The sequence below is a fragment of the Pelmatolapia mariae genome, linkage group LG12 (genome assembly GCF_036321145.2).
Source record: "Pelmatolapia mariae isolate MD_Pm_ZW linkage group LG12, Pm_UMD_F_2, whole genome shotgun sequence".
NCBI lineage: Eukaryota > Metazoa > Chordata > Actinopteri > Cichliformes > Cichlidae > Pelmatolapia > Pelmatolapia mariae.
This window is the reverse complement of record NC_086237.1, coordinates 18,685,260-18,698,246: the sequence shown is the minus strand read 5'-3', so window position 1 is coordinate 18,698,246 and position 12,987 is coordinate 18,685,260. Positions and strand designations below refer to the sequence as shown.

Below are 12,987 nucleotides of genomic sequence, written 5' to 3'. Positions count from 1 at the left end.
TAGAACTGACCTGGACTGAAATGGAGCGAGTTCTAATTCTTCGGTACTTTTTGTGTCTATGCAGATGGACCAACTCTTCTGCTGTGAGCTGGGAGAAGGTGCTCAGACTTTGCATGATTTAAGCTCTGCAGCAGCAGGCGGACATGGTTATATAATGCAAAAGCCTGGGCCTCCCATGCTCAGCAGCCGCCATGCTGAGTGGTATGCTGCAGCAAGCCATCACTGATGGTAGAGAGTGAGGGGAAGCAATTGGCTAGCATACAGTACTGTACCTCAATCAGACCTGAGCTTGAAGAAAAAGGGAAAAAGAGAGAAAGAACCAGAGAGAGAGAGAGAAAAAGAGAGAGGGGGAAAGAGGGAGGGAGAGATTTGCAGGAAAAAAGATAGAAAGCAAAAGTAATAAAGAAGCAAAGAGAGAGCTGGGCTGAGAATGAGAGGGAAGCAAAGAGGGGGGAGGCTGAGAGAGAAACAGAGGAGAAGATAGACGGAAAGAGAAAGATACACGAGGGAACCCACAAGCGGCGACAGACTGAGACGCTACAACTCCACAATCATGTCTTTGCTGAGACGATGAGAAACAGAAAGGCCAATTTGGCAGGAAGTGTCCAGCTGGCCAGAATAGGGAAACAAATATGTGTGCATGGAGAACTGTGTGCATATATCCGTGTCTGAGCGTGTGTAGCGTCATCTCATTGTGGACAGCACCGACATTGTTTAAAAACTTGCCCACAAGAGATATTTACAAAAGGAAACAGTATCAGGGTTGGGTGCAGTTTTAAGATCGAACAAAGCGTGTGTGTTTGTGTGTGCATGGTTTGAATATGTGTATAGATTCTGACTATGCAGGGCTGAGGTGGGTTCTCTCACCACGGAGTTGTACTGCGCCTCACAGTAAGATCTTACTGTGAACTCCATGTCTTCCTCCTCCTTCTCCTTCACTGGTTTTTCAGGCTCCTCCTCCTCCTTCTCCTGCAGGTAGGCCTCCTGATCCTGGGGCATGTAGGACATCTCGTCCTTGTTCTTGAATTCCAGACTCAGGATCGATGGTGGCAGCAGCAGCCCTAATATTACCTGTGTGATCAAATGAGGGAGACAGGAAGTGGATGTGGAGGGAAGAGCTGGAAGTGACAAATCACAGAGTATTATGCTATAGTTTCATGAGAGGCACCATGGAAATTAGGACACAAAGAGTCTGGAGCAAAAAAACCTTCAAAATCGCTCTATTTTACACATGTGAACCTCACATAATAAAGCATTTGCTCTCACGAACACCTCCCAATCGTGTCCTGACCTGCACTTAGCTGAATGACAAAGCTGTGGTATTTACAACAGCTAGTCTAACGGTGGAGGTCAATTATAAAGGCATTAGTCTGGACATGCAGCAAGAATCCTGTGCTGCCAAGATGGATGACGGGGACACACGCATCTGTGCTGTAAACACTTCAGCAGCTAATAGGCAAGCAAGAGCAAGTCAAACGCGATCACAGTGGGAAGTAAAGAATAAGAGAAAAAGATGAAAATCAGGGTAATGAGTTATCTTTTTCTTAAGAGTGAAATTTTAGTTTTTGTTTGTTTCGTCATAAATATGTTAAGGGCTAAGATTAAAAACGGATACAATAATTTACCAAAACAGCTGTCAGTAAAGTTAGATGGTTAGATGAGTAGCATGGATTAAATATAGAATATGAAAAGGATCACAGTAAACCAGGTAGCATCCCTGATTTTATGAGGGTGTTTAAGGCAACCGCACCATTACTTACTGATGTATAAGGTAAGTAAGTAAAGTCTGTTTATATGGTAAATGGCCTGCATTTGTATAGCGCTTTACTCAGTCCCTAAGGACCCCAAAGCGCTTTACACTACATTCAGTCATTCACCCATTCACACACACATTCACACACTGGCAATAGCAAGCTACATTGTAGCCACAGCTGACCTGGGGCGCACTGACAGAGGCGAGGCTGCCGGACACTGGCGCCACCTATATGTTTAAAGCAGTTTTAGTGCTTTACACTAAAAAAAGAAAAAGAAAGCAGTGCACAGCTTACAGTCCACTGAAATCTTTCCAGTTTCCAGTTGTGATATAAATACATTCAAAAGCTGTGCACACGGATGATTATGACAACATTTTTAACAATGATACTCTCTGTATTTCAAAAATTCCTTGATGCATCTCGGTTTGTTTGTTTTTTCCACTTTTTTTTTTCTTTCTGTCTTACTGCTCCAGTGAGTTTGCCTTAGTAGGGCTCTCTCTATCTCTCTTTCGCGCGCTCTCTCTCTCTCTCGCTCTCCTGCAAAGGCCAAATCACACTTAAAGCACTTGCAGTATCCTCTCGCTCTGAGATGCTAGAAAGCCGGACCCATCACTCCCCTCGCTCGGTGTATGAATGAGTGTGATCTCAGCCTTCAGCAAATCCCAGTGCAACTCTTCAGCATAAATAAGTCTAACCTCTGAACTGAGCAGCTCCCTCCTATCACTCTACCACCAGATGTCTTGGAGACCCACATGAGCAAATATTGCTCAAATCTTAACCACCAGTCTTAACTAAAAGCTTTTCCTTGACTTAAAAGGGGTGTTCACTGCACGAGCGTCAATGTAAAATACATTGCACCCCGTTTCAAGGGTTTTTTTTGTGACTAAATTAAGTTCAGTTCTCCCGTCCCCTCTGACCTAAAAAGATGGCTGTGAAGGCTTATACTAATTAAGTTGTGGCAGAAGTTCAGCCAGCAGTCCGGCACTGATCACACTGACAGTGTCGAGCTTATTATTGTCCAATAAACCTCTTTTCTCTGGATGGCCATTCCTCCCACCATCACAAGCAACCCTGACTGGGTTGATCTTTAAGTACAGTACATCATTTCACCTACATAAACTCACCCTAAGATGTTAATCTGCTATGAAATGGTGTCGCTGGTCACCCTGGAAGACCAAAGTGACTGAGAACACGAAACATCTGATATTACATAATTTTCTGGTATTAACCAATCCAGGTGTAGGTTCAGATTTGTCCAGTATCTAGCCATCTGATAAGTAATAGTAATAGTAATAGTAATAGTAAGTCTTTGCTAAACTGAGAGGCAGGTGTGGATAGCGTACTCTTTTTACCGCCAGTGGTGACCTGCCTACTCCTCACAGTCCAGCACGCACTCTAAATCCTGAACAATGACTCATCATAGCCCCTTCAGCATGTTCCTCATTTGACCTTTATAATTCCCCGTGAACAGAACTTTCTGGATTAGGTTAATTTTTCACTCGTATGGTTCAGGCCAATTGTATTTAGTGAGGATAAACATGCACACAGCGTGCATGAGATGAAACAAGGACATAACTACATCATTGTATATTATGTCCCCATTATAGACTTCCTCCATTTTGTTGCACACATCGTCTGCAGCCTATAACTCATAAGAGATATTCAAGAGTTTAAAAATCTCTGAAGCATGACAAAGGTACGTACAGATTATCCATCTTATAGCTGAAAAATATGCATGCCAGCACTCTGACAGACAAGCTATATCATGGCAATACTGCTTTTAAATTACTTGAAAGTTACGGTATATTTATATTTTATGTGCTATGCTGACTACAGGCAGGTTTTACTTCTTACGTAGGTATATCACCTACAGAGTAACTGATAGGTAATCTCTGCTTTACATCCCCACACACCCTTCCTACTCAGCAGATACACTGGAGCAATTTGGGCCACCTCTACAAGTTTCCCAGGGAGGTGACAGGGTTTCTCATTACTTTACAGGCAGTCTGAGGGGATACAACCATGAATCTCTTACACTAGAGTAGGACATTGCTTTTAAATGCACAGACTCTTCTACTCAACCATCTACCCGATGCGTACTACCTTCAGCCCTGAGTTCTTGCGCATGCGCAGGCGCCCCATCCACATGTCGGTCAGCAGCATCTGACTGCAGGTGTGAGCGATGAAATCTCTATGTTTGGCTGCTACAGCCAGCTGCAGGCAGGTGGCATTGCTCCAGTTCTTCAGCTCGTATGTCAGCAGCTTCATGGCCATCTGCTCATCCTGTTTATAGGACTGGTCTAGGAGCTCCACAGCCAGCTGGCCAAACTCTCTGGGAAAATATATAAAGTATGTATACAAGCACACTGAGTCATGAACCAAGACAGTAATATACTTTGTCTAAAAGTGAAAATGTAATTTAACTGGTCATAACGCTGCTGGCCATCTGGCCCCAAGTCTGAGGGTATTATTATGGCATAACACACATGTACAAACATAAAAACTGTGCGGTGTGAATTGGTTACAAGGTGAATGTTTAGATGACTTACAAGGATAATATTAAATTCAACATATCTTTGATAAATTAAAGAAATATGATGTGGCCAACACAAATACATGCAGAAACGCAACAGTTTTCTCAGATGTTCAAAGCAACATCTGTACCAGTACCATCGCTTATATCAAATTTTTAATTGGGTTCCAAAATCCTACACAATACTTTTTTCATACCTTCATTTCAGGACATTCATTTTTTTACAGCATCACATTCAATTGTGAACTAAAAAAAAAAATTCATCCTTTGTACATGAAGCCACTAATGCTGCTAGAATATTATTATATATATATATATATATATATATATATATATATATATATATATATATATATATATATATATATATATATATATATATATATATATATATATATATATATATCAGTATTAACAGCTTCCTGTACAAAGGATGAATAAAAAATGTTTAGTTCATAATTGAATATGATCCTGAATATGATACAAACTCACTCAGGAATCCAAATATTGTCTGGAAAGTTAACTCCAAATATGCCAATTACAAGGTTATCTTTTCAAATGTGTGTGTTCATCTCAGGCATTACCTCAATCTCAGATGCCCAACCTTAACTAATGGTGATGCATGTTATTAGATCTTTTTATGTGTGTCACTTACATCCCATGAGAGCTAGTCTGAAACAGGTCAGTTTGTATGAGGGAAGGCATGTGTGTATGTGCATCCACCTACATATACTGATGTATGAGGTAGACGCTCCTGTCTAGACTCTTAGCTCAGCTTTACATTAATCATTTACAGCAGAAATGTTTCCATGTTTTCCAGCTCTTCTAAGTACTACAATATATATTATTTATATATAAAACTATACTTGAATATCCTGTTTAAACCACATAAGCCAGCAGAGGGAGGGAAAGATAAAGAGTGAGCCAGATGGAGAGAGATTGGGATAACATGAAAATATATCATGTCACCCACCGAGAGTTGTGGTTTAGTTCCTGGGAAATGTCATCCACCATGTCGTTCTCAGATGCTTCGTGTGCCATGGCCTTACAAAGCTTACATGCCACCAAGGCCTTGGCCATGGCCTCTTCACCATGCTGCCAAAAGAACAGCGCCATCTTCTGACGTTTCATGAGCACAGCCCACACCATCAGCTCGTGGAAGGGGAAAGGGAAGTGGTTGATTTCTGGGTCGTCCAAATCGATGTCCACCTCTTCCTCTCGTTTACGTGTCGTCTTCTGACGACCTCTTCGGATTGGCATGTCATCCTAGTGGGGATCAATAACATGTGAAATTGAAGGGAAAACAGAAGCATCTGTATAAAAGTATTTCTCAGGGATTTTTCAGATCTTTTTTGTATAGAAGGAAAACATTATGCATATATGTGGTTTGGATTGTAATACTGATCACAAGTGTCACCCAAGAAATTTGAAAGTTTTACATGATGTAAACCTCTGAAGAACACTTTGGTTCGACTGCATCGAGACGCCTAAACTAATCTTCTATAAATGCATGGAAAGTCATATTTTGAAGAGACAAGCTAGAGCACAATGTGCTAAATACTAAGCAATCTAGATAACGCAGAGTGGGTATGGGCTCATGTACATCTCCACAAGATTTTAAATATAATTTAACTTCTTTATAATATAGTTTCAGTTCAATTAATGGCAAAAAACCTTGCAAGAGGTAAATTTATTGGCTTTTCACCAAGTTGGCTCTCTGTCTCTGGAGACATAGCTGCTGCCAGTCAGTCATTAAATGACATAATTTCACATTTACACTGTTCAAAACCGCTAAATCCATTTGAAAAATAACTTTCAGTGCAAGAGATCAGCTGGACACAAAAGATTGCAGAGCAGTAAAATATTCAGCAATTACAGATAGTGACAAATATCTAGTATAAGCTAGCAAATTTCAGTGATATTCAGAAATGAAATTATTGCAATGCTTGAAATGATTGCAAGTATTACAAAAGAAACCCTTCAGGGATCACAGCTGTCACCTTTTAACAGCAGCATTTTTGACATACATACTGGCTAGATGATAAATAGGCTTTGTGAAGATAGAAAGGTAATGGTGTGGCAAAAACAACAGAGAACACACACCGACACATGGGGAGATAAATTCACAACATACAGAAAAACAAAGGAATGTTTGTTCCATGCGTATAAATACCTCTGAGACACAGTGCTTTGTGAAGCTTTAAGAAACTACACCACATACCACATAAATCTGATCAGGTCATCCATAGCTTATTCAGCTGAATACAGCAGGACTGCTTTGAAATGTACTGCAAGATATATATGCATTTAAACTGTCTGGAGCATGAGTCTCCAGCTTTTTAAAAAGTCCATAAACCTGAGAAAAAGCTGTAAACCAAAATGACTTTGTTTTGTTTTATTGGCTGTTTGTGTGAAAAGCACTCAGCTGACTCAGAAATGCATAAAATTAACCAGCAAAATAGATTAAATATACATCTAGAGCTTCCCTTCATCAACTGAGAGGCACACGGCACACATGAGCACACTTATTTAGATGAGTAAACTGTAGACCAGTTAAGTGAGGAGGCTTGAGAGATAAGGGTTAGGAGCAGTGAAGGAATGACTAAATAACAACCATGATTGGATCAAGACTCACCTCCATCCCCAGCAGTTTCAGAGCCTTGGGCTAGAAATGAAAAAGAAACATTAACACACAGCGAGACCTTGTTGAATGTATTTTATAGCACACTTTACTTTTTAAGCACAAGACTTGAGTAAATCACTGACTTTTATTTGCATGCTTCAAAATGGAACCGATATTGAGGGATAGCACTTTGTGCTCATTTGAGTGACTGTAAATATGGCAATAATATCTAATCCTTTTCTGCTTGCATGTATTAAATGAATTTATATTTGTAGATCTGGTACAGTACTGTGTATCTGCATTAAAGCAGGGCATGTATGAATTATGTATTCATGAGCCATCATCTGAGTTGGTAAAAATAACCCAAATCTCTTGTGGGGATTCTGATATCAACATCTATTTCAAGACTTTGTTCTTCCTTAACATGTGTTTATGTGTGCATGCACATAACTATGTGGCTGTGCATTCACTTGGTCTAGAAAATCCCAGTTAAAGTGGGGGTGACTCTGTCTTTCTTTGTCTCTCTCTCTCATTTTGCCTCCTTGCTCTGTCTCTCCTGTTTCTTACCTCAAACGTTATCTGTGCCTTTCCAGCTGCTTTGTGGCTACCATGCAGTCTTGTACAGTAAGATAAACAGATGCACAAAGGTTCACATACACACTTGCACACAACGCTCACAATCACACGACTGAATGTGCAAATACCAAAGTGCATCATTAAGTATTGTGTTTTATACAGTTATGCATGTTTACATTTTCCTCACAAGTGTGCAGGTTTTCGAGGCAGAATGAGAAAACAGAATGTGAAATGTATATAATGTGCAACATGTGCAGCAGTATAAAACACAACCATCAAACAAAGCACGATTTCAGAGATCACTTTGTCACTTTGGTTGTACTAATCACCAAGATAACTTGCTGGTGGGGTTGTAATGAACTGTGTGCAGTTTGATGATGATGACGGCAGATAATGAAGAGCAACCGCTACACAAAGATGGTTTGTTGCATTAGGCTTATGATAGGGCATGCTGTGTTCCTACTTTACTTGATGTGTAAATGAATAACAGGGGAAGCAATGCTCATATATTTAACCTGTGCTGATCAACAGCACCCTAACACACAAATAAAAGCTAATTTTGTGTAAGTATGTGCATATTAACTAAATTCTTCTCAGTTGAAACCCAAAATCAATCCCTTAAACATACTGGTGCCTTTTTCTAATTTCAGGCAATTACACTTACATAAGTAATTATGCACTTAGATATATTTAGATAGCACCAAATCACAGGCCACTGCTTGGTGACACTTTTAACAGAAAGAAGGCTCCAGCAGAACCAGGCTCAGGAAGAAGCGGCCCTCTGCTGTGACCGTGGGGGGATTTCTGTTTATTTTTTTCATGTTGTAACTCTGGTTTTTCTGATAAATTCAAAAAGTGCAGCATAAATGTTGGACTCACTCAGTCATTTTTATTCTTACCTATTTTTCTGCTGTACTTTCAGACTAATATTTTTCTGGAATTGGTATTGATAAAAAACAAAATTACTAAAAACCGCTCCCATCTTTTTGTCCAAAAAAGGTCATGTGTCTCACTGACGTCCCACTGCAGATCTTCTTTTCTGTCATTTGTCAGGTCAAAATCATCAAAACTTGCATCCAAAAGTTAATTAAATACCATCTGCAAAGCGCAGCTGACCTTTATACTCCCTGATAAATATGTTAGTATAAGAAATATACTGCAATTTGCTGTTATTATCCTCTTATCCTGGTGAGGACAAGTTTGATAATGAGGCTCATTTAACTGGTGTTGCTCCTTGGATTAATGACAGTAGATCTGAAATTGATTAAACACTAAGAGGATAATTCAGGTGAGACTCATTCACTCACCCTCTTGGGTCCGAAGAGGTTATGGTATAGAGTTCGGAACCTCTTCCTGGTGTAGTTACACCGATATGCCCCGCCCATGAGGTATTCAATGACCAGTCCAATGTCAATGAGGCTGATCCGGTAGTCCGGGGGCAGGTTTCCCTAAAAACCAAACAGGGTTAACAGGCAACGACCCAGACCGACTGATTAACACAGGAAGGGAAACAAGAGTACAAAACAAAATCACACAGCCATATACACTCACTGCACAAAATCCATATCAAACTGTTTTTGGCTATGAAAGAAAACTTGATTATCTGATTCACCTTGAAGTAGATCCAACTGAACCCTGGATACTCTTGCTTGGAAAGAACACATAATGTCAGTGAATAAACGGCATGATAAGCAAGAGCAGGAGAAATGAGATACACAGAAACTCTCGGGTAAGATCTCTCTTTCAGTCTCTTTAATAAATTGTTGTCTCAACCAGACTGTTGTTCTGTTTGGCTTTTGATATTTGCATGGGTCTTGTTTTCCATGTAGAAACGTGAAACAGTTTTATCAATACTGTAAGCAAAAAAATGAAAAAAATGCTTTTTTTAAAAAAAGGATCACAGTTTCAGGGATCCTATTACGCTTTCTACAATGTGACACGATAAAGCCCCAAAGTGTAACTTATTCTTTTATATTCAATAGAGGAGCTGAAAATGAGGAGAGAATTAAATCTCAGGTGCAGTGTGAATTAGAGAGTGTAATTTCTGAGGACAATTACAAAGCATGTAAAAAAAAAAAAAGTGAATGATTTGTCATAATTTGCATTTAGGCATATAATGAGATCTTCACAGTGAGGTTCAATGCAGTCTCGAGGAGAAGAAAGGAGAAGGAAAGTATAAATGACTCATTAGCCTGGAAGAGAGTGGAAAGATAGACAGGCAGCTATTAACATGGAAGGTGAGACTCACTATTGAAACAGAAGCACCTTCACATGTGGACTATAACCATGTCGACACTCGCTACTCCTCCTCATGCCCTCAACATCAACCCTGCAGCAATTATCCTGGCAGCCACTGCTCCTTTGAGACACCAGTTACCTGTTGTGACTGTTCTTCAATCAGATGTGGTATCCTAAAAATCCTCTGTGTGCTACTCATCACTGTTTCATGGATGAAAATAAGTATATCCACTAGAAACTGTTGACTTTTTTAGCACTTGTAAATGAGAAAGCATTTGATTCTAAAATGTGGTTTCTTCATCTTTTCTAACATTTAATTGCTAGTAATTGATATTCTTCTGTGGTAAAAGTAAGTACAAAAAAACCCAACACAAAAGACTTAAATAGGATTAACCTCTGTGTGCTCAAGGGAATTTGTAAATTTAAAGGCATAAATCTTTCAGTTTTCTTGCAGTCACCGTTTCAAATTTCACCCACAATTTTTTTTTTGATGCAATTCAAATCTGAGCCCAGAGAACATTAGTCCAAAAGTCTTTTACCTATACAAACCTGTGAAAAACTAAATGCACCCCATGATTCTGAACCTTGTAGAACCGTTTAAGTTCTAGTAATAGTTTTCTGAATGAGCTCATCAGTCTTTCACATTGCTGTGGAAGAATTCAGCCCCATTCTTCTTTTGTCACAGTTCATGTGACAAAATAGTTGGAGGTGGCTAACTGAGACTGCTCACTGCCTAAATTTACTGAGGCTGCCCAGTTGAACGATTTAATTCAAACAATTTAGAGACCTTTTTATGTCCCTTGTTAGACTTGTAGGTATCTACAGGACTCTGGACCGAACTCTGCTAGTGCATCTCAAAAAATGAGAGTATTGTGAAAAACTTTTTTTTTCAATCTAATTTAATTCAAACAGGTAAACTTTCATGTAAATGTAAATGTAAAGTAAATGATTTCAAGTCAGATGCTAAGTGCTGCTGGAAAATGAAAAGTAATAAGCATTTCCATGAAGATGGAAGCATGAAATGCTCTAAAATCTCCTGGTAGATGCCTGTGTTGACTTTGGACTTGGTAAAACACAATCCACCGACGACAACCAACAACCGAAGATGATCCCAAATCATCACAGACTGCAGAAACTTCACACTGGACTTCAGACAGCTTGGATTCTGTGCCTCTCTTCCATCAGACTCCTTGACCTTGATTTCTAAATCTAATACAAAATTTACTTTCATCTAAAAAAAAAAGAAAAAAAAAAGAACTTTGCACTTCTGAGCAACAGTCCAGTTCTTTTTTTCTCCTTGGGCCAGGTAAGAGACTTCTAATATTGTCTCTTGTTCAGGAGTGGGTTGATATTAGAAATGTAACAGTTGAAAACCTTTTCCTAAAAACATCTGTGTGTGGTGCTCTTGATGCACTGATACCAGCCTCTGTCCAGTCCTTGTGAAGCTTTCCCAAGTTGTTAAACTGACTTTTCTTGACAGTCTTCTCATCTCTGTTTTGGTTAACTTTTCCTTTCCAGGCAACTCTTGATTAATTTGCTTTGCTACAGCACTCTGCAACTAGGCAGCCTTTTCTGAGGCTTACCCTCCTTGTGGAAGGTTATCTGGACAACTGCCAAGTCAGCAGGCGTCTCTGTGATTGTGGTTGCACTCACAAATATTTATACTGTATTTATACTGTTTGAATAGTGATTTGCTCAAATTTGAAATTAAATATTTTAATTTGTATTTTCACGAGCTATAAGCCATAATAGGAAAATAAAAACAAAAAGGGAACTTTTTCACACTATGATAAGTTTTTGAGATGCACTAGCATGTTGTTTGTTTGACTATATCACCTTTACCTGAAGACAAATTTTCAAAGAGGATCAATGATGTTGGAAAAGTCATGGCATGTACTTATTTTCTTTTAAATAACTTCAATAATAATTGTTCTCCACTCTCTTACACTAATAAATCTGCTGAGTGTGCAGTATATACACATGTACCAGCAAGTAGCTGTTGATCCCTCCTGTAATTCCCTGTGGTGTAAAGGTCAAGCTAATAGCTTCTATGAATACACTCTGAGCTCTTACAGAACAGTTCTTAATATTCTTGTGTAGTTAGCTTTGAGTCCTAGCAGACTTACTAATGATTAACTGAAACTTTTAAAATTTGCCTCTAACATTTACTGCTATAGTTTAAACCAGGTGCTTTGACAAAGGTACCTTTTGTCCAAACTATGGGAACCTCTCTGATGATAATTGTAAAGACATTGGTGAAATATATATTGTGCTGTGCACTGGATCCACATTTCTTACCCTTCTTAGCTATCTCCTGAGCTCTCAGTTTGTAAATAGCAAGGCAAACTGAGGGTAAAAAGCACACTGCTACTACATTAGGATGCCTTCCCAACCCCTGTTTGAAAAGCAACACTAAAGTCAAAAACTGTACATAAAGCTACAATGTTCATTTACTCTGCAATTCATTTGATTATTTAGCAGGTGTAGTACAAAAACCCATTTCTATGACGATCCCTTTTCTTGATCTGCAGACTGAACTTGAACAAAGCCTGCATTCACCCATAGCGCTGATATTAGCAAAACACCTGCAATTTGAATCTAATTAATAGCCATTAAATGCCAGCGGTAAAGCCTAACAGTCTTCAAAGACCAATGAGAAAGAAAGGAAGCAGCTATGACATGAAGATCTAAATTTAAATCTAATTAGCACCATACCATGATAGAACAGTGACACACAAACACTCAGCAACACTATTGCAATTACACACAGCTCTGCAGAAAGGAGATGGTAACGTTATGCCATGCACTACAGTGTATGTTTTGCACATTGCTGAAATGGTGCAGTGAGATGGCAGTTACTGTACGCTGCGTGTTCCTGCTTTCTACACCAGCATGAGATCGAAGTTTGTGCAAAGATAGGGGAAGAAGTAAAGGAGGGGAGATTACAGACACTTTCAGAGGTGCATGTGGCGTCCCTGCAATTAGTAACACTATAATTAATGAGCATGTCTCCATGCTAATGGTAATGGTTGTTGACCTCTCTATCATCTCTCAAAACTATAATATGTGCTGAATGTAAAATATATGCTGTCACCTTTTATCATGAGCAATTTTAAGGCACCATAGAAGTTTTGTTTTTGTTTTGTTTTTGTTTGTTTGTTTTTTTTTTTGGGGGGGGGGGGGGGGGTGTTAAGCTTTTTTTTGCTATCTAATATATAGTAAACATGCCAGAGCTTTTTCTGTCATTTTACACATTTTTTCCT

General features: G+C 39.2%; 1 protein-coding gene across 4 annotated transcripts in view; it reads right to left on the bottom strand.

Moving 5' to 3' along the window:
- Positions 1-12,987, bottom strand: part of trpm3 (transient receptor potential cation channel, subfamily M, member 3) — a 116,216-nt gene that overhangs the window by 14,430 nt on the left and 88,799 nt on the right. For 2 of the 4 annotated variants that reach the window (XM_063490645.1, XM_063490647.1), the window contains exons 13-17: positions 8,794-8,934; positions 6,923-6,952; positions 5,261-5,553; positions 3,858-4,086; positions 868-1,071 (exon numbers count right to left, since the gene is read on the bottom strand). In XM_063490645.1, coding sequence (XP_063346715.1) covers positions 868-1,071; positions 3,858-4,086; positions 5,261-5,553; positions 6,923-6,952; positions 8,794-8,934 — 897 coding nt within the window. The remainder of the gene's footprint in view (positions 1-867; positions 1,072-3,857; positions 4,087-5,260; positions 5,554-6,922; positions 6,953-8,793; positions 8,935-12,987) is intronic. The other 2 variants (XM_063490646.1, XM_063490648.1) reach the window with 1 other exon arrangement.